The sequence below is a fragment of the Phocoena phocoena genome, chromosome 14, assembly GCF_963924675.1.
Source record: "Phocoena phocoena chromosome 14, mPhoPho1.1, whole genome shotgun sequence".
NCBI classification, from domain to species: domain Eukaryota; kingdom Metazoa; phylum Chordata; class Mammalia; order Artiodactyla; family Phocoenidae; genus Phocoena; species Phocoena phocoena.
In genome coordinates, this window is record NC_089232.1 from 51,928,940 (window position 1) to 51,951,582 (window position 22,643).

The window sequence follows — 22,643 nt, forward strand, 5'->3', positions numbered from 1 at the left end:
CCACTGGACGTCTCACCAGACCCCTCCATTTGTGTCTGAGTGTGGGTATTTACATTGCCAGCTGCTTTAGGTTATGCAGTGAATCTGGAAGATATTTTTTATGTGCTGAATGACAGGTTAAGGAAGGCAGTTCAGTGCCTTGAAGTCAGATCTTGGTTCAAGACTAGTCTCTGCCACTTCCTTCTAGAGGGGAGGAAAGGAGCACTTGCCCCCTTTGCCTACAGGCCTGCTTCTTCAGACAGCATTTGCTGGGACTGGGATTGTGAAAGGAGGGTCTATCAGGAGAGGTTAAGGAGCTTCCGCGTGCACTCAGCCTAGAGAGGGCATTTGGGTCTGGCTCTGACAGTACTTAGCAGTGTGACCTTGAGCATATGCCACTTCTGTTCTTGGGGCCTCTGCTTTCTCATCCATAAATGTGAGCTCATCCATAAGGGTGAGATCAGGGCTCACCTTTGAGAATGCTAGGGCTCTTCACAATGTGTCCTGAGAGATCCTGGCAAAAGCTTTGGGCCAGGGGAGAAGCAGTTGCTAGAGACATGGGGACGGCCTTTTTGAGGGATAATGAGGTCTGTCCCAGGACTGGAGGATGGAGGCTTCCCCCACTGAGGACTCCAGCTTCTCAGTTCTCATGCTGCTTTTCAGTGTGGCAGATATTTACCGGGGATCCAGAGAGCTGGAGGATTAGCTCTAGAACCTTGAAAAATGGAAGGGACTCCAGGTTCTGGATGCTTTGAGAGAAGCTCTGGGAATATCACAACACTCCAAGTGGGGAACTGCTGTCAGATGAATCATGCAGTGATGACTTCATTGATGACGGTGACCTCATCCCTTTGGCCCATAGAAAAGCCAAGACTGACTGCCAGGAGTACTTTGAGCTCTGGACTGATTCCACCAGTTGAATGTAGAGTAGGAGGGAGACGGGAGAATTATCCTGGATGCCCAGGTCAGCCCAATGATGGGTTAGCTGGAAGGACCAAACAGATCTCAACAAATAATCACTATGTAATGTGATCAGTGCTGTGATCGAGGATAAAGAACAGTCTTCGGCAAGTGCAGGGACGCTGTTAGTACCTAGCTCTAGATGTGCTGAGGAAGGATTTGCAGAAGGGTGTCATTGGCCTGGGGGTTAAGAGGCCAATAGGAGTAAGATAAGAATGCCTAGGAAAGACAGCCCTGCCCCCCAGCAAGAAGGAACAGCACACAACTTCTTGGGAATGGTGAGCCATGTAGGTGGACAGAATGCAGGATTAGTGGTGCAGGGGAGCTGGTTTGTATGTAATTGAGAACTGTGTGATGTTGCCAGGCCATGGGCCTCTGGAAGCCACGTTCAGGGCATGCAGGGCCCCAGCCGGGCATGCAGGGCTCCACCAGAACCTTGAAGAATGGAAGAGACTCACAGGATATTCGTGAGTTCCTATTTCTGGTTATCCCTGGGACCCTGTCGTACCTACTGGTCTTCAGTTAGTCACTTGATTTAACACGTCCCCCTTCCCTTTTTGCCTAGTGGGTGTGGGTTGGTTTTCTGTCACTGGTAACCAAGGGAATCTTTACTGTGTTAGTATTATCACTACAGTTGAGATAAGTGATGTGCAGTGAAATCAGAAATTTGCCCAAAGTCACGTAGCTGGTAAGTGGCAGAGCTAGCTTTCAAAATGATCAATCTTCTGAGCTCATGCTACTTCCCATGTTCCACATGAAGGAGGCATTAAAAGTTTTTCAGTGGGAGATGACAAGTTTAGAGCTGTCTTTTGAGAAGATCACTCTGGGAGTGGTGTTAGAACATGGATTTAGAGGGGACGAGAGTGAAGGCAGAGGAAGTGAGGAGAGAGGTCACAAAGGTCTGAACCAGGCATGGCTGTGTAGATGAAGAGGAGGCCATGGGTAGCAGGATATTTTAATTAATTAATTTTGGGCTGCATTGGGTCTTTGTTGCTGTGCGCGGGCTTTCTCTAGTTGCGGTGAGCGGGGGCTCCTCTTCGTTGTGGTGTGCGGGCTTCTCATTGCAGTGGCTTCTTTTGTTGCAGAGCATGGGCTCTAGGCACGTGGGCTTCAGTAGTTGTGGCACGTGGGCTCAGTAGTTGTGGCTCACAGGCTTAGTTGCTCCGTGGCATGTGAGATCTTCCAGGACCAGGGCTCGAACCCGTGTCCCCTGCATTGGCAGGTGGATTCTTAATTGCTGTGCCACCAGGGAAGTCCCTAGCAGGATATTTAGATGACCAAGTCCACAGGGCTTGGTAACACAGCATGGGGAAGGGCTAGGATACCTCTGAGGCGTTATCCATTGACGAATGATTCCATTGACGTATTCCTTTTCTCCATTCCTTTTTAATCTCCTCTGTTTTTATCCTCCTTATTTTAGTTTTCTTCCTTACTTTTAAAAACTTTCCCATCTCCTCTTGGTGCCTAACCATGAGACCAACTGCCTAAATCAAGCTGAGAGTAGATCTCTAGAAGGACATTAAGTTTCTGTCATTTTGTTTGTGTTCCCTCACATTCACCCCCAAAATGGAAAACTGGATTCCAGTGGATCATTTGGTGTCATGATGCTTTGGGTTGCAAGTAGTAGGAAAGTCAACCCAAACTGGCTTCAACGGCAAAGGGAGTATATGGACTTCTTTGACTGAAACATACAGAAGTAGCTCAAGCTTCGGGCATGGCTTGATCAAAACTCTGGATCTGTTTTTTTCTTCACTTCTCTCAGTTTTTCTCTTCTCTTTGGGCCAACTTCCTACTTAGGTTGCTTTCTCTCTTGAAAACAAAATGGTTGTACCAGGTCCAGGCATTAGCACCCATACACCACACTGCCCAGGAGGAGAAAGAGCTTCTCTTGACTCACTGATTGCACAAAGGTCTTGGACTTTCTCTGATCAGATTAGCTGAGTTCATCATGGTGGCCAGCAGAATGTCAGATGCTCGTTGCCTTAGGCCTGGGCTATTGGCCATCCCTGAAACCATCACTGTGACAAGGGATTGGGACTATCCTGATTAGGCCTATCAGGGCCCACCCCAAGGCCAGGATTTTAATCCCACTTAGATTCTATGGTTCCTGCACAGCGGGCGGCAGGCATCGCAGGCATCAGGGGGAATGTATGCTGGGGAGGCGACCAGCGATATCTAGTACATCTGGATTGTTGCCCACCAGTCAAAGTTTCTAGGCCTCCCCAAGCTATACTAGAAATAAAGAACTTTAGGAAAATCAGATTTCAAGGGAAGAAGGAAGTGAGAAGGATCTAAGTCAAATCTATGATTTGTTTCAAATTTCAGTCACTTGGTTTGTCAGGACATGAATCCATGCTTGGTGTGAATCCCTAATTCTTGGGTGATAGTAGGTACACTCTGCCCCCTTCAGATTTCCTTCTTAGAGTTACTGGTAAGGAGGTAAAGTGGTTATCATCCGTTTACCCCGTCCCCTCTGCTCTTCAGTTATGCTTCTTGTCTCCATCCATGCTTCTTTTCTCTCTGCAGACTGCAGACTCTTCATTCCCCAGGGCTCTCTTGCTTCCCAGACTCCACCTGTCCCACGATCATAGCATCATGCTATGTGCCATACCTATTCCTCTTATCCTTCCCACCACTAAAACCTCCCATCTGCATCCTTTTCTCTTAGGGCTCAGATGTAATATACATTGCACCTTTTTTTAGCTAAGGTACTAATGGCTTAAACACTGCAGCAATTTCTTAAAGGTCAATGGTTCCTAATGATCAGAATGACTAAAAAAATCCGATAAATCCGGCTCACTTGTTTTTCATTTCTAGTTATGTTTCTAGAATGCATCTAGATCTCTTTTTTCCAGTTCATTACATACCAGGAACTCAGAAGTACACCCCAGCCTCTGAGGATTTGGGCTCAAGCATCTTTAGTAATGTTTTCCGATCTTCATTTCTAGCTACCTTTTACTGCAGCCTAGGTCAGGAGACCAGTCGTTATACCTGATGGCATTGCCACCATTGCTGAATCGTGAAAAGGACACTTCTTTAGAGGTTGCTGGTGCAGAATACTCATATGATCTGGGAGTGACCGCCTCTTATAAGGTCCAAAGGAGGCTGGATCATAGATCCCTCTTCCAGAAATGAAATTAATGATTTTATGCCAGGCTTCAGTACTAAGAGTGCCAGAAAACCATCCGAGACTCATTTATGATTGTTCTTGCACAGTGGATGTTGTGGTCACTGAGTATTATAAGCACGTTTTGAATTTGGGAAATCTCCCACTTTGTAAGTCAGGGTGGGAAGAAAAGATCGCCCCTTATGGAAGCCGAAAGTTACAGACTCTTGCTTTCATTGTCAGACTCAGGAGCTAAAGTGACTAGAGTTAAATACAGGGCACGCTTTCTGGAGGTTGCAGCTGTAGTGTTGGGTACACAACTCAGTACTAAACACAGGAAGTGGCACACAGGGTGGGTGGTGGTGTTGGTTGTGGTGTGACTGAGTTCCTGGTGCAGAAGTGACTGCCGTACACGCTGACTGTCTAGAATCTGGTGGCAGCGATGATACCAGAAGTGATTTTCTCATCAGAGCAGGTCCTGAGGCGTGTGTTGGGCGTGGTTCCTGGAAAGACAGTCTTGAGCAGCTGTACTAGCCTGCCCGTGGTCTTGTGTGCTGTGCATGATCCTTGGAGGTGCCTTTTCTGTTCAGTTGGCCCCTGACAGCTTCTGGTCCTTGCACCACAGCCTCTTGAGAAGAGGTTGGAGGAGTGGATCGTTATACTGAATGTGCTTCATGCAGTGGGAGCAGAGATTCCCACTTCTACCAGACCAACCGCTGTCTTAGTCCATTCGGGCTGCTATAACAAAATGCCACACACTGGGTAGCTAATAAACAACAGAAATTTATTTTTCATAGTTCTGGGGGATGGAAATCCAGGATCAGGGTACCAACATGGCTGGGGAGGGCCCTCTTCTGGGTTGCAGACATGGCAGAGGGGCAAAGGGACTCTGTTGGGCCTCTTTTATAAGGGCGCTAATCCCACTCATGAGGGCTCTACCCTCATGACCTCCTCACCTCTCGAAGGCCCCTACTAAGACCGTTACTTGGGGCATTAGGTTCCAACATACGAATTTTGCGGGGACACGTTCAACCTATATGCCTTCCTAATGTAAGCAATTCGAAACTTGCACAAAATATACGAAATCACTGTTTTCAGATATTGAACACAGCACAGGACTGTGATTTCTGAAAGAAAGGAACAAATGAGGCAAGCTCTACTACTAATTACCCTTTCTGCTGGAAGTACTTTCTGAACTGCAGCATGGTAAGGGGGAACCAAAGTTGACCATAGTGATCTTGCTGAGTCCAAGAGACAGCTGAGGAGACTTTTCAAGGCTGAGTACCAGATAGGGGGGAGTATCCTCTTGAGTCTGTTGCTGATACTGAGTTGCTCCTGCATAGAGTGAAACTCCACCATGGTAGGCAAAGAACTGCCAGGGAACATGAGCTGATTGGTTCCCAGGGCTCACACAGGGCTGGGGGATGTTTGAGTTTCAACCAGCCAATGTGAAGAGACCTATTGAATGTCCAAAGAAATCAGTAGAAACTCCAGAAGGGTTATGCGTTAGTAGAAGGGCTAAATTAGCCCTGAAGTAAAAGCAATTCTAGACCCCCAAGCCTCATATAGAACGAGTTTATCCACTATTATGATAACTGCTGAGCAAAACAAATTTCATCATTTTTTTAAGGACAACAACAAAATAAAGACATTAAACAACATAAATTTCAGAAGGTCAAGAGTCACTAGATATGTAAAGAATAGAGAACTGTAACCAGAAAAATCAATCAATAGAAACAAACCCAGAAATGACAGAGGTAATGGAATTGGCAGGCAAAGACTTAAGAAAGAATTAGAAATAAACCCAAAGACTTAAAGGAAAATGGGAACATGGGGAGGAAGGAAATGGAAGATATAAGAAGGAACCAAGGGCTTCCCTGGTGGCGCAGTGGTTAAGAATCTGCCTGCCAATGCAGGGGACACAAGAGAAGCCACCGCAGTGAGAAGCCCGCACAACCCAATGAAGTGTGGCCCTCGCTCACCGCAACTAGAGAAAGCCTGTGCACAGCAACGGAGACCCAATGCAGCCAAAAATAAATAAATAAATAAATAGTTTTAAAAAAGGAACCAAATCAAACTTCTAGAGTTTAAGAATACAATACCTGAAGTGAAAAATTCACTGACTGAGCTTAACAGCTGATTGGACACTGTAGAAGAAAGTACCTGTGACATTGAAGACATAGCAGTATCCAAACTAAAGAGAAAAAGGCTAATGGAATAAAACAAAACAAAAAACACCATAGCTGTATCCTAAACTCTGCATTCCTGAGACCTTCAGTTAAAGATAGGAATTTCCAGCAGATGTCATTGGGGCAGGACTAACAACGATAGTGAAATAATTTTTTTAAATTAATTTTTATTTTTGGCTGTGTTGGGTCTTCATTGCTGTGCGTGGGCTTATTAGGGTGGTTTCTCTTGTTGCGGAGCACAGGCTCTAGGTGCGTGGGCTTCGGTAGTTGTGGCATGCGGGCTCAGTAGTTGTGGCTTGTGGGCTCTAGAGTACAGGCTCAGTACTTGTGGCGCATGGGCTTAGTTGCTCCGTGGCATGTGGGATCTTTCCGGGCCAGAGCTCAAACCCATGTCCCCTGCATTGGCAGGTGGATTCTTAATCACTACACCACCAGGGAAGTCCCTGAAATAATTTTATGTTGGTTGGTAAATGCTTCCTACCCTGAACCCACCTCTACCCCCACCATGCTCCAGTCAACCTAGGCCTTTCCCTGGCTGCCTCTGACTTTCTCATTCAACATCTAAAGGGTAATGCCCCCAGCAGAGAAGGAGGCCTTCAAGACCCTGTTCCAGCAGAGGCAGGACTATTCTGGTTGGTTAGTCGTTAATTATGTCGAGTGTCATCCCTCAGTGGGGTGTAGGTTAGGATTGTGAGAGCCTTGCCTGGGACTTCAAATCACCTCTCTGAGTAGAATAGTCTCAACCAGAGGACACTGGGCAAATTCATTTAAATAATTTAGATTTAAAAAATTCTTATTGAGCTCTGTGTTGCAGGAATGTGGGTGGGACAGGAGGAGGTGTCCCCCTTGTGGCAAGCCACTGCAGCACCTCTTCCATCTTCATATTCCTCTCTCCTCATCTGAAAGAGAGTTACAAATCCCTAGGGTTGTGACAGTCTGTACGGGAGACTCTTTCCTCACTACCCATCCATTCATCTGTGGGTCCAACAAATAATGCTTAATGCTACTGCTATGTACTAGACTCTGGGTGAAGTGTTAAGATGAGTGCAGAGTGGGTCAGAAATAGCACTTTTCCCAACCAGGTCATTGTGGAAGTCACTATGCATGGTGAGGGACAGAGTTGGGTGGATACACTCTCCTCCTTGCAAACCAGTACCTTCCCTGTGTCTGGGGTTGAGCTGTGTCTCTCGGCACAGGTGAAGCCAGTCAGGACTATCACAGTGAGAGTTAAGTCAATACTGAAGGAGTGCTTGGCATCTGAATGCATCCCCCGATCCGGGGACGGGTACCAAACATTGCTCCTGATGTCCCTGAACTAGCAGAGCATCTGCTCTCGGGCCTGTCCCTGGCTCTGGCTCAGAGGCTGGAGGCTTGGCCGGCCAGCTCCCTCTGAAGGGCTTGTGTCCTGGGGCTCCTCGCCGACTTCAAACCCACCCTCTGGCCCCTGGAGGCTTTCTGGGCTGACTGCTGGCCCGCATCTACCACCCCACAGGCAGCTTGGGAGTGCAGTTCTGGGAAGGACAGGATGACTGGGGTAGTGTTTTGTGAATGATGACCTCTGATGTTCACCTAGCACTTTACAAAGCTTCTTCACTCCTCACATCGTCTGGCTTTCACAAAATTCCTCATTAACACCCTTTCTGTAAACAGATGAGGCTTTGTGTCTTTATCCAGATGGAATTCAGGCAGATTGTGAACCTTTATCCAGATCACCCGGCCTGTGAGTGACATCAGGACCGAAACTTTTACCTTTGATGCTCTGTCCAGCGCACTTCTCATGACACCAGCTATGGCCCGTGGGGGCATCCGAGCCAGAGAGAGGCCTCCTACTTCAGGGGAAGCCCGGTTCCCACCCTTGGTTACCATCCCCGTCCTGTGACCAACCAGCCCGTGGGACACACTCAATAGATATTAGCCATATAAGCTGCTTATACATCTTGTAGCCAGAATCTCAGACCACTCCCACCCACCCCCATCCCCACCTTAAAAGGGGCCTGTTTTGGGGGACGAATACTTTGATAAATCGATTGTGGGAGAACTTACAAGGGTCTGCTTGAGTAACGATGGTTGTTTTCTAAGGAGGGTGGATTCAATTAACATGAAGTCAGTGTTTTCCAAATATTTTGTATGGCAAATCACAGTAACCCATACATTTTCATTGTGAACCAGAATACGTATGTACGTATATATCATATATTTAACAAAGGTTTGACAGAACAACACTTAAACTTACTACCTGTAATGAACTCTGGGTTTTCTATTCCATTTGGCTTCACGGCCCACACTTTGCAAAACCCTGCTCTAGGGGCTCTGCTGAGTGGCTACCTGGCTGGCAGCTGGAGTTGAGTGCTCAGGACCACAAAGTTGTAAGAACTCCTACAACTAAACAACAAAGACAACCTGATTTTTTAAATGGGCAAAAGGCCTGAATAGACATTTCTCCAAAGAAAATGTGTAAATGCCCAATAAGCATGTGAAAAGATATTCAACATCACTAATCATTAGGAAAAGGCAAATCCAAACTGTAATGAGTACCACCTCACACCCATTAGGAAAGCTGTTATCAAAAAACCAGAGAGTAACAAACATTGGTGAGGATGTGAAGAAACTGGAACCCTTGCTGCATTGCTGGTGAGATTATAAGATGGTGCAGCCACTGGGGAAAATGGTGTGGCACCACTTCTAGGTAAGCATCCCAAAGAATTGAAAGCAGAGACTTGAACAGACATTTGTACACCCACATTCAGAGGAATGTTATTCACAATAGCCAAAAGGTGGAAGCAACCCGGATGTCCATTGATGACGGAACAAAATGTGATATGTACATACAATGGAATGTTTTTCAGCCTTATAAAGGAAGGAGATTCTGACAAGTGCTATGACATGGGTGAATCTTGAAGACATTGTGCTAAGTGAAATAAGTCAGTCACAAAGGACAAATATTAAATGATTCCACCTCTATGAGGTTCCTAGAATAATCAAATTCATAGACACAAAGTAGCATGGTGGTTGCCAGGGACTAGGGAGAGGAGGGAATGGGGGTTAGTGTTTGATGGGTACGAAGTTCTGGAGATGATTGGTGGTGTCTGTTGCACAACCGTGTGAATATATTTCATGCCACTGAACATTACTTAGTGGTTAAAATGATAAAAAGTTATGTATATTGTACCACAATAAGACAAAGAAAAAAGATAAATGGATTTTACTTTTTAAATGGGATTTCCGGCCTCTCTAAAAGATCTTGTGCCCAAGTGCCCATTTCCAAAAGGCAGCAGAAGCCTGGGCCCTTTAGGCAGGGATGAAACAGAAGGGCCTTTTTTTTGCAGGTGGGGGGAACCACCACTGAAAACCTTTAGCTATGCAACTTTGTGGCAAATTGCTCTTGGGGGGAACTTGATTCCTTTGAAGTAACCTTCCTGCAGATGTTTGAAAAGGAGAAATCAAGTTGTGAATTCTTTTTTTTTATATATAAATTTGTTTATTTTATTTATTTTTGGCTGCGTTGGGTGTTTGTCGCTGCGCGCGGCCTTTCTCTAGTTGTGGCGAGCGGGGGCTACTCTTCATTGCAGTGCGCCAGCTTCTCACTGCAGTGGCCTCTTGTTGCGGAGCACGGGCTCTGGGCGCGCGGGCTTCAGTAGTTGCGGCACACGGGCTCAGTAATTGTGGCTCGCGGGCTCTAGAGCGCAAGCTCAGTAGTTGTGATGCACGGGCTTAGTTGCTCCGCGGCATGTGGGATCTTCCTGGACCAGGGATCAAACCCATGTCCCCTGCATTGGCAGGTGGATTCTTAACCACTGCGCCACCAGGGAAGCCCTAAATTGTGAATTCTTAATGTAAATTATTTGGGGAGAAATGTTTCTGACCCTGCCTGGTTCTCTCCTTTATATTACCTGCCTGGCTGTAGTGGGCATTAGCTTTCTCCAGCCCCAACCAAAGCCTGCTTTGCCACTGGGATGGAGTTCTTAGATTAAAACTGTATGTGGCCCCTTAGTTATCAGCAGTTGAAGCAGAGAGAAAGCTTTGTGGACACTTCTCTGATTTCCGCTCTGGGTGTCTCCTTTTACTTTCAGACCAAATGAACTCTCTGGCTGCTGCTTTGTCTCCCCACAGCTGGCTCCGGAGGGAGCAGGGTGCATCACACCCGCTTTCCCACATCTTCACGCTGAGCTGAGCTGCTCAGCCCTGTGGGTGGAGCTGCAGCAGGTGCTGCCAGGGCCAGTCCCTGAGTCATCAAACTTGCCGGCTCTTGTACCACATCTCCTTCCATCTCGCGTTCACGTCCAAGCCCTCATCCATGCAGTCTCGACCCGGCATTTACTTACAGCCAGGCTCTCCTGCCTCCACCATCACCAGGCTAATCTTTCTAAACCCAGGTATGGCCAAGTTACATCCCTACTGAGAAGCCTTTGATAGGGCTCCTTAGCCTAATGTCCCAGCTCTCAGTCTGACATTTCACACCTTCCCCAGTTGAACTCCGTCTTTCTAGACATCACTCACTCCCACTGCCACTGCAGGCCTGTCTGCTGCCACACCAATCTGTTCTCTGCACTCAGACCTCCTACACATTCCCAGCACGGTGTCTCTGCCCACAGTGTTCTCCCTGTCTAGACAATCTCACTCTCTCTTCCTGCTTCTCAGAATTGTTTGTTCTTCAGTGCCCATCTGTACTTCTCCCTCCCAGCTTGACCCCTTGCTCAGAGGACGACTCCTTCAGCTGAAGCCTGTGGCCACACAGCCTGTGTGCTCTCCTGGCTTTTATCCCATCCATGTTGGGTGCAGGTACCTTTCCATATTTCTGAACCAAAGTCCTCTCTGGAAACCCCAAGGCATTGCTTCGAGTCAGGTGTCCATCACAGCTTGATCGATTCTTGCCTATTTGGATAAATCCTCCTTCACGAATACTGTCTACTGGCTAACCTTTTCCAGGTGACCTGCCTCCAGTTAAAACGTGTGGTCACTAATGGTGTGTCCCAAACCACCCACTACATGGTCTACCTGGTTGCAGAGCAGTTCATTATAAAACAGCCCATGGTGAGCTGGGGAGGGGCTTTTAGGGATTGGACCCCTTCATTTGCTTAGCTTTCTTGGAACTGCTGATTCCTTACAGATCACACTGTAGTGTGATTTCCTGTTTACCTGTACATCTCCCTCATGACGTCGTAGGCTTGGGAGGTGGGCTGGTGTCTGCTTGTTCTCTATCTCCAGTGCCTACACAGTGCCTGGCACATGGTAGATGTTCAACAAATATTTCTTGAAAGACAGAAAAGGGAATGCCCCCTTCCCACATATTTATTTATTTATTTATAAATTATTTATTTATTTGGTTGCGGCAGGTGCGCTCCTTAGTTGTGATTCTCAGGCTCCTTATTTGTGGCATGTGTGCTCCTTAGTTGTGGCATGTGTGTTCCTTAGTTGAGGCCGGTGGGCTCCTTAGTTGTGGCTCATGGGCTCGTTAGTTGCAGCTTGCTGGCTCCTTAGTTGTGGCACGTGGGCTCCTTAGTTGCAGTAGGTGGGCTACTTAGTTGCGGCTCGCCAGCTCCTTAGTCGTGGCATGAGAACTCTTAGTTGCGGCATGCATGTGGGATCTAGTTCCCTGACCAGGGATCAAACCCCGGCCTCCTGCATTGGGAGCATGGAGTCTTAACCACTGCTCCATCAGGGAAGTTCCCCTTCCCACATGTTTAGAATTTAAATTTAGTATTCTAAATTTCCTCGCCCACTTCCTGGGCCCTGCAAGTTGCCCCATGCTCCAAGCTCTGGAAAGCCCCTTCCCTTCCTCACGCTGTAATCTCTAAGTGTCTAGAGGCCCTGGTTTGGTGCTGCTTCTCTTTCAGCCAGGGTTACGGAGCCCACACCCAGACACATCCACCCTCAGACTTGCTTACAAATCCCAGCTAGAATGAGGAACAGTTGCTTCAGGGTCTGGGCGGGGCTTCAGGGTGACAGACACATTTTGCCCACCAAGCACGCCTGCCACCCCTTCCTCCCTCTAATGGTGATGAGGATTCCTCAAGGTGCACACCGGATCACACAGGTGAGGCCGGGGAAGAGAGATTTCCAAGCCCACACTTTCTCTAAGAATGCCTTTTATGCCTACAAATACAAAATCATCAGTTTTGAAATGTCTTCTTCCCTAAGGTCATAAGAAGGGGTTTCTGGGGATGCTGGCAATGTCCTGCTGCTTGACCCGGGTGCTGGTTACAGGATATTTGCCTCATAATAATTCATTAAGCCATACACTTTTCTGATGTGTGTTACATTTCACAGTAAAAAAGAAAGTACCCCCCCCACACCCGCCCCAGCCTCAGGGCCTTAATCCAATCAATTCTTGTTTACCCAGTGCCTGTCGGCATCCAGCCCCTGCTAGAGAAAGGGATTCTTGTCCTCAAGGAATTTCCTGGAGGAAGGAAGGTAACTAGAGCATCAGAAGACTCCGAATCCAGCTCTGAATTATATCTGGAAAATAGGCCATGCTGTCATTTTGAGGAGGAGTCCAGAGGTCAAGGAGGTAGTGGGGCTCAAACTGGGCTGAAGATGTAGGTGGGATTTAGGTAAGTGGAGAGAAGCAGAGGAAGGCATTGTAGCTGAGAGAACTGTATGATCAAGAGCTGTTAGGTAAGACTGAGCCTGATGTGTCTGGGGGGCAGTGAAGAAACCCTAGTACTGAATAGTTGTTTTTGTTTTTGTTTTGTTTGCAGTACGCGGGCCTCTCCCTCTCACGCAGGCTCAGCGGCCGTGGCTCATGGGCCCAGCCACTCAGCGGCATGTGGGGTCTTCCCGGACCGGGGCACGAACCCGTGTCCCCTGCATCGGCAGGCGGACTCTCAACCACTGCGCTACCAGGGAAGCCCAGTACTGAATAGTTTATGGGAGTAAGGCTGTCTTGGAGAGCTCTAGATCTGCCCCCAGCCCCAAACATGGGCAGGGTGGACGCCACTTACAGTGCAAGCCTGCTTATCTGAATGGAGAATCCTGTGCCCTTGTGCAAGAGCCGACATGTGTGTTTCACATTTCTTAGTTCGTTTTGTTGTTTTGTTCAAGCCACAGGCTCAAGTGGGCTCATAATCCCCATCCCAGACAGACTGGAAGTTACATCTGCCAGACACATTACTCGGGCACCCGAGTTCATGCAGAGACACTTACTTGTTTAATTCCTGACTTTTAGCCCTGCCCCACCCTGCAGCTGCCTTCAAGTCCCAGCACTGGTAGACTGAGTAGAAGTGGGAGTCAGAGGAAGTATGAGAACTCAGGACTGCAGATTCAGAGACTGTGACAGGCTGTGGGATGACTCTACCCCAGCCTCAGCCCAAGAGCCCTGGAATTCCAGGACTTTACCTACCATCACCAAGGATATGGCTGGCCACCTGAGACCATGGGGGAATGTGCCGTGAAGTGCCGGGAGGTTCCCAAACTCCATGCAGGGCTACTAATTTTAATATAAGGAAGCAAGACTAGGACGTGTTTCTACTTATTTTAGGGAGGGGAAATCAAATCAGTCATAAGTACTCTGTACACACAAAGGGTGACTGTGATGAGGCTTAAAGCGGAGGAGAAGAGCTAGTAATAATATAATGCTGATAATGACCGTAACTACCAAGCGTGAAGGTTAACTGTGCTTAGCAGTATATGCTGAACATTCACTTCTTTCATTTAAGCCTCTCAATAATCCTATGATGTGCACGCTATTATTATTTCCATTTTACGGATGGAGAAACTGAGGCTTCAAGGCATGAGCTGCTTTCCCAAAGTCATACAAATGTTAAGTGCAGAAGTAGGATCTGAATTCCAGCAGTCTTACTCCAGCAACCCGTACTGTGGAAGCCGGCGATGCCTCCTTAAGCCCTGTCTGGGCTTGGAGAGGATGTCCTCCCCGTGGGACCAGAGTGTGCCAGTCCCTGTGGCTGGCGTGGCATTCTGAAAGACTGTCTGGCAAGTCTTGCTTGCTCTGGTTTCTCACTAAAACAACCTTTGGATTTGGCTTCCCAGGCAACTCACATACAGGAAAAGAGGGCCATGACCTGCCAACATGACAGCTGTATTTTTCACTAGTAACTTAATAAACTGGCTGCCTGGGTTCACATACGTACCTGTTTCTGACAGCTTGGTTAAGGTGAGCCCACCCCAGAGCTGAGGCCCACCATGTGCCAACTTAATTGAGATTCTGGGCATGCAAGCGTAGCCCCCAGCTGAGGCCTCTGTGCCAAGGAAATTCCTCTTGGCCTCCTTTTGGCTGGTTTGGCCCGCCTTCCCCAGTGACAGTCTGGCTCTTTGGATTCAAGCTGCCTGGTCAAACTGTGAGGGTCTGCAGAAAGAAGGAAGCAACAGTGCCAGGTTCCAGTGCGTGTTCCAAGTTCCACATTCTGCCTACAGACGCCCGGTGCCAGAGCAAAGGCTGGCCCTTGGCAGTGGACTGGTAAGGATTTGTCTGGTACATTTTTTCCTTTACACACTTAACCTGGGACTTCCTGCATCTCTTACTCTCTCTGCTTTCATTCATGGTGGCTTCCAAAGCTGGTGATTAGCAGGGTTACCCAGAGAGCCCTTTTTAAAAAATATTTAATGGACTTGTCTTATTTAGGAGCAGAGAATGTTTTGCTCTGTTTACAAAAGTGCAGTTTAAGAAAAATTACATCCTAAAATAGTGGGGAATGGGTGGGCTAAATCATTTTCTTTTTAACTTCCAATGACAGTTTGTAAGGTTGAACCCGAAGTCTTGGTCTTTGTCAGAAACACGGGGTTGTTTTTCCACCAAGCTTGGTGAATGGTGCATCTTTCTGGGACAGCATTCTTTTTTTTTCTTTTTTTTTGCGGTACGCGGGCCTCTCACTGTTGTGGCCTCTCCCGTTGCGGAGCACAGGCTCCGGATGCGCAGGCTCAGCGGCCATGGCTCACATGGCTCATATCTGAACTACTATGTTCAGATTTTCTATTTCTGCATGGTTCAGCCTTGGTAGGTAGTATGTTTCTAGGAATTTATCCATTTCTTTTAGGTTTTCCAATTTGTTGGTATATGGTTGTTCAGAGTAGTCTCTTACAATGCTTTTTATTTCTGTGGCATCAGTATAATGATTTTATATATTTGAGTCTTCTTTTTTTCTTAGTCTAGCTAAAGGTTGTCAGTTTTATCTTTTCAAAAGCTAACTCTTAGTTTCATTGATTCTTTTCCATTTTTCTATTTCATTTATTTCTTCCCTAATTTTTATTATTTCCTTCCTTCTGCTAATTTTGGGGTTAGTTTTTCTTTTCCTAGTTCCTTAATGTATAAAGTTAAGTTGTATATTTGAAATCTTTCTTTTTAGACGTAGGCTTTTACAGCTATAAACTTTTCTTACTACCACTTTTGCTGCGTCCCAAGTTTTGGTATGTGTATTTCATTTTTGTTTGTCTCAAGATATTTTCTAATTTCCCTTTAGATATCTTCTTTGGTCCATTGGTTGTTCAATAGAGTGTTGTTTAATTTCTACATATTTGTGTTTTCCATTTTTCCTTCTGCTACTGATTTCTAGCTTAATTCCATTGTGGTTAGAAAAGATACTTGGTATGATTTCAGTCTTCTGAACAAGTAACAAAGTTTGTTAAGGCTTTGTTTGTGACCTAACATGTAATCCATGCTGGAGAGTGTTAAAACTGTGCTTGAAAAAAATGTGTGTTTTGCTGCTGGTGGTGGAATATTTTGCTGTGTCGTCTGTTAGGTCTATTTGATCTATATCATTGTTAAAGTCCTGTGCTTCCTTATTGATCTTCTCTCTGGATAGTTTATTCATTATTGGAGGTGAGATATTGACATCTCTTAATATTACTGTGTTCCTGACTATTACTCCCTTCAGTTCTGTTAATGTTTACTTTATATATTTGGGTACTCTGATGTTGGGTGCATATATATCTATAGTTACTATATCTTCTTAGTGAATTGACCTTTTTATCATTATAAAATGTCCTTCTTTTACTCTTATGACAGTTTTTGACTTAAAATATATTTTATATAAGTATGGCCACTCCTGCTCTCTTTTGGTTACCATTAGCACAGAATATCTTTCTCCATCCTTTCACTTTCAGCCTATGTGTGTTCTTAAACCTAAAGTGAGTCTCCTGGAGACAGCATATAATTGGATCTTGTTTTGTTTTTAATTTATTCAGCCACTCTATAGCTTTTGATTAGGGAGTTTAATTTACATTTAAAATAGTTACTTATAAAGAAGGATGTGCTATTGTCATTTTGTTCATTGTTTTCTGTCTGCTTTGTAGCTTTTTTTGCCCCTCTCTTGATGTCTTTGTGTTTCACTGATTTGTTTTAGTGACATGATTTGATTCCTTTCTCATTTTTGTTTGTGAATCTGGGTGTCTGTTTCCTTCCTCAGACTTGGGGAGTTTGGAGCCATTATTTCGTCAAATAAGATTTCTGCTCCTTTCTTTCTGTCTCTTCACCTTCTGGGGCTCCTATATTACATATGTTAATCCACTTGATGGTGTTCTATATGTCTCTTAGGCTTTCTTCACTTTAAAAAAATTTGCTTCTCCAACAATAATAGATAATTTCAAATGGCCTGTCCTCAAGTTTGCTGTTTATTTCTTCTCCATAATCAAGTCTGTTGTTGAACACCTCTAGTGAATTTTTCAATTCAGTTATTGTATTCTTTAGCTCCAAATTTTCTGTTCGGTTCTTTTTAATATTTTCTATCTCTTTATTGCTAGTCTTATTTTTTTCATATATCATTTTCCTGGGCTCATTAAGCATCCCAGTGAGTCTTTTTTTTTTCTTTTCTATTATGGTTTATTACAGGATATTGAATATAGTTTCCTGCGCTATACAATAGGACTGTATTGTTTATCCATTCTATATATAATAGTTTGCATCTGCTAGTCCCAAACTCCCAATCCAACCCTCCCCCGCACTCCCTACCCCTTGGCAACACAAGACTGTTCTCTATGTCTGAGTCTGTTTCTTTTTTGTAGATAAGTTCATTTGTGTCATATTTTATATTCCACATATAAGTGATATCGTATGGCATTTGTCTTTCTCTTTCTGACTTACTTCGTTTAGTGCAGTAATCTCTAAGTCCATCCATGTAGCTGCAAATGGCATTATTTCATTCTTTTTATGACCAAGTAATATTCCGTTGTATATATATACCACATCTTCTTTATCCATTCATCTGTCAATGGACATTTAGGTTGTTTCCATGTCTTGGCTATTGTAAATAGTGCTGCTATGAACATAGGGGTGCATGTATCTTTTCAAATTATAGTTTTGTTTGGATATATGCCCAGGAGTGGGGTTGCTGAATCATATGGCAACTCTATTTTTAATTTTTTTTTTTTTTTTTTTTTTTTTGCGGTACCTGGGCCTGTCACTGTTGTGGCCTCTCCCATTGCGGAGCACAGGCTCGGGACGCGCAGGCTCAGTGGCCATGGCTCATGGGCCCAGCCGTTCCGCGGCATGTGGGATCTTCCCGGACCAGGGCACGAACCCGTGTCCCCTGCATCGGCAGGCGGACTCTCAACCACTGCGCCACCAGGGAAGCCCTATTTTTAATTTGTTGAGGAACCTCCATACTGTTCTCCATAGTGAGTACACCAATTTACATTCCCACCAACAGTATAAGAGGGTCCAGGGAGTCTTTTTAAGATATGGATTCCCAGACCCTACTGGCAGAAATACTCATTCAGTAGTCTGGAGTGGGGCCTGGAAAGCTGTATTTCTGAAAGGTCCCCTGGTGATTCATATGTACATCTAGGTTTGGAAACCACTTCCAGTTAAAAGACTACCTTCAACCCCTCCCACCTTGCAGTTCTCTCCAGGATGTCACCATCTGCCTATGAGTTTTCTGTCTCTTTGAATCAGTTGAGGCTCTAAAAATCTTTTTGCTTCAAGGCAACCTTCCTGGATTTTGCTTCAAGGCAACCTTCCTGTTTAACCACAAGTTTCTTTTGACTCTCCCCAGCCCTCTCCAACCCAAAATGTGCCTACATTTTCCATTTTTGTATTAATTTGGCATTTCCATTCTCTCCACTTGCTATCTGTGATTGAGCCATTGCTGACTAGAAGTCTTCCTGAGGTCTGCCCTAATCATCTCATTATTATTTGATGACAAAAAGGTGGTGAGTGTAGTAGAAATGGAACTCTGAGAACCCAGGTTTGGGTCTCTGTTCTACTAGGGTATGACCTTGGACAGGTTGCTTTCCCTCTCTGGGCTTCAGTTTCCTCCAAGTGATTTATGAATAGATGGTCTCCATGATCCTTCCCTTTGGACTCTGACTATATCCTTCCTCCCCTCATGCATTCCACAGCTCAGAACGTGGAACTCTGGAGACACTCCTGAAACTCTGCCCTAAGTCAAAGGAACCAGAGAGTCCACCAGTTCTCCCTCCACCTCCCTTTCCAGGAGCAGCCACGGCCCTGAGTGATGTCAATGTGCAGAAGCAGATTAAGTAGGTGATGGCTTTCATTGAGCAGGAAGCCAGTGAGAAGGCCGAAGAAATAGACGCCAAGGCTGAGGAAGAGTTCAACCTTGAGAGAGGATGCCTTGTGCAAACCCAACGACTGAAGATTATGGCGTATTATGAGAAGAAAGAGAAGCAGATAGAGCAGCAGAAGAAAAGCCAGATGTCTACCATGAGGAATCAGGCAAGGCTGAAAGTCCCGAGAGCCCGAAACGACCTCATCTCAGAATTGCTGAATGATGCAAAGCCGAGACTCAGCAGGATCGGGGCAGACCCAGTATTTTACCAGGGGCTGCTGGATATAAACTAGTGCTCCAGGGTCTGCTCCGACTGCTGGAGCCTGTGGTGATTGTACGCCGCAGGCCACAGGACCTCCTCCTGGTGGAGGCTGCAGTGCAAAAAGCCATCCCTCAATACACGACAGTCTCCCACAAACGTGTGGAAGTCCAAGTTGACAGAGGCGTGCAACTGGCTACAGATGCGGCTGGAGGTGTGGAGGTCTACAGTGGTGATCAGAGAATAATGGTCTCCAATACTCTGGAGAGTCGACTGGATCTCTTATCCTGGCAAAAGATGCCAGAAATACGAAAGGCCTTGTTTGGAGCCAGTGCCAGCAGGAAGTTCTTTATATGAGCCTCTGGGAAGTGAAGCTCGTGTTGAATTTCTAAGCTATAAAAGCATGAGTTATTAGGACAAAGGAAGCCAGTAATACCTCCTCCTCTTTTTTGCTCTGGTATTAGCCTGTCTTCATGAAATACCCTTTGACTAGCTAAAGGCATTACGCTTTGGAATAAAGCCTGACTTAGTGCTTAGCAACCTATTTCCAATTTATCTACACATATTACAGCCTCTTGTCAGTTCTACAGTCTGTGTTGAAGGGAGTAGAGACATCTGCTCTTTAGCTCGTCCTCAAACTGAGATGTGAATGGTATTCTTGACCTATGGGTCTGGGTGTTCTAAAGCTCTTTAATATGTATGTGAAGTTTGTTTTTCTTCTTCTGTCTCAGCTTCTTGTTCTTACGTTATTTAATAAGGTCTAGAACTCTTTTTCATGTGTAGAGGGTCAACTTCATGGGTGTATGGTGAGTGCAGTCACACAGAGCTCCATGTCAGAAGAGCCCGGCACTTGGGGTCTAATGCTTTACAGCCACTGTCTGGAAATTCTTAATTTTATATTTGCATGTGCCCTTTATAAGTGAAGTCCAGTGGGACTTCGGAGCATGTGTCAGGGACTTGGACCTTGGCTCACACGTAGTACTGATTCCCAAAGCCTACCCATCTCCCTGGGTTGGGTTCTTGACCACCCACTTCCCAGCGCCCTGGTGCTCCAAGACCCTGCCTTCCCTTCCCTCAACTAGTGCTCATTGCTGCCCTCTGCCCAGTGTGCATGCAGGGAGGGTCTGTATGCTCCGTAGAATCTTAGGGCTGGGCATAATGGTGGCCATCTCTGCTCAGCTTGGCAGCTCCATGGCACATTCAGCAGGTGACTTGGTGAGCTTGGGTCTCTCACCCACCAGATACTGGGCACATCTCAGTGTGGAGGTTTAAAGACCCTGGGGTTCACCTGTCTCCTGTGGATTGGATCAGCCAGCCTGTTGGAATGGGAGATGCCTGGCTCGGCTTTCCTGACCCCAGCCTCGGTACAACGCATAGATCTGGGGACTGGTGGGAAGGAGGACCCAGCAGTTGTCAAGGTTGCTGGGCCTGAGTCTCGGGGAGGGATCTTCAGGAGCTTATAAGGATCTGCACTTGCCCTGTGAAGTATCCTGTACCTGATGGAGTTCTCCATTAGACAGCTCGGTGTCTGGAGGCGACTTGGGCTCATCTCTTGTGACCAGCTGGGTGCATCTTCTGGGAGAAGCCAAGAAATACAGTCATTGTGGTGATTCTCTATATGGGCATTGCACAATATAAAGATAAATGATAAAATTCATGCTAAGGATTTTATATTGTAATTTTTATTTACTTAGACATTAAATAGCAAATAAACACCATGACAAGCCAAAAGAGAGACTGCAGAAGAAAAGAAAAAGCTTTATAAGTATTTTAGTACCTTTAACTGTACTTTTTGAACAAAGGGTTCCACAGTTTCATTTTACACTGGGCCCCATAAATTATGTAGCTGGTTCTGCATGTGTATGGTGATTTAAAGTCTAATTTATGCCTGAGTGTGATTTATGTATTAAAATAGAAGTTTTTTGAAGAAAATAACCCCCAGGCAACTCTGCCAAGGGCAAAGGTTGGCTTGTGTGGTCAGGAATTTATAAGGAACAGAAATCCCATGAAGCTCAAATACAGAGTAGGAGGCAGGTTATTAGTAAACAGGGGTGTCTCACAGGAGCTCGGGACAGGAATCTGTCATGGTCTCAGGGGAGGGCTGGAACTGGGCATCAGAAAGCTTTCTGAAGTCCTCTAGATGGCTAGTTCATTTTCTTTTTTAAGCAGTGACTTTTTCTACTGTCCATTTTATTTTTTTATTATAATTATTTTTTAAACGTAAGGACTGATACTCTTATTTTTTTATCATTTTTTTTGGCTGCATTGGGTCTTTGTTGCTGCGTGTGGGCTTTCTCTAGTTGCAGCGAGTGGGGGCTCCTCTTCTTTGTGGTGTGCAGGCTTCTCACTGCAGTGGCTTCTCTTAGTGTGGAGCATGGGTTCTAGGTGCACGGGCTTCAGAAGTTGCAGCACGTGGGCTCAGTAGTTGTGGCACACAGGCCCTATAGCACGTGGGCTTCAGTAGTTGTGGCATGTGGGCTCCGGAGTTGCGGCACATGGACTTAGTTGCTCCGCAGCATGTGGGATCTTCACGGACCAGGGATTGAACCCGTGTCCCCTGCATTGGCAGGTGGATTCTTGCACCACCAGTGAAGTCCTCTACTGTCCATTTTAAATGGTGGAGTTTGCATGGTCCCCAGAGTTTACATGTTGTAGTTCCAGAAACAAATTTGCTTTTCTTGGAGTTATTTCCTCTTTTCTTAGAAGGAATCCATTTGGCTCAATTCAGATTAGATGTCCACCTACAGTCCAGTTGGTGTCTGGGGCAGTTCTTAGAGAAAAGGGGGTCTTTGTCAGCTGGACAGACTCCTTAAAGGGTGTCTTCTTTGTGGGCCCTTTTGAGTTGTGAATTGACTCATTCATTGAAAAATTTCTGAATGCCAGCAATGAGCTAGGTGCTGTGCTAGCTCCTGGGCTGCAAAGAATACCATCTGGTCCTGTCCTCTGACTAATTATAGACGCATACACAGATGATAACATGGTGATGTTACAACGTGGAAGTGCTGTATTCAGCGTACTGTGGAAATACAGTAGCAGGTAGAGAGGTTCACAGAATGCTCCGGGATGTTGGCAGTTGAGCTGGGGAAAGAACTTCAGGCAGAGGTAGGGGATGGGGTGGGGAGAGCATATGCAAAGGCCCTGAGGTGTGAAAAAGCAAGTTGTGTTTGAGGACCTGTGTGTAGTTCAGCGTGATGGAGTGTGAAGGGCGAAGGGAAGTGACATGGATGAGGCTGGAAAGATGGACAAAGCCTGATTATGTGTGCTTCCTGCCCTGCTCAGGAATTAGATGAAATCTGGTGTGTGTGTGGGGGTGGGGTGTAGGTGATGCAGGGTCATTGAAGGACTTTATTTATTTTTAAGTTTTTTGGCCGCACCTCACAGCATGCGGGATCTTAGTTCCCCAGCCAGGGATCGAACCCACACCCCCTGCACTGGAAGCACGGAGTCTTAACCACTGGACCGCCGGGGAAGTCCCTGAGAACTGGACTTTTAAAAGATTATTCCAGTGGCACTGTATGTGGACACATTGGAGGGAGGGAGAGACTGCAGGCCAGAGCCCAGTTGGGGAACTTTTTATCAGCCCAGGTGGGAGATGACAGTCTCCCCAGCTTTTTGGTGAGGTAGGTCAAATTCTCTGATACACAGGCCGGAGGAGATCAGAATCAGTGACCCGTGTCCTATCCGCTGCCACC

At 46.1% G+C, this 22,643-nt stretch overlaps 1 protein-coding gene across 1 annotated transcript; it reads left to right on the forward strand.

Annotated features, from left to right (window-relative positions):
• The first annotated feature begins 6,805 nt into the window (after positions 1–6,805).
• Positions 6,806–19,308, forward strand: ATP6V1E2 (ATPase H+ transporting V1 subunit E2). The gene is given in 5 exon segments (XM_065890825.1): positions 6,806–6,866; positions 7,885–7,954; positions 10,305–10,607; positions 18,523–18,976; positions 18,979–19,308. Coding segments are annotated over 5 exon segments (1,218 nt in total).
• The last annotated feature ends 3,335 nt before the right edge of the window (positions 19,309–22,643 follow it).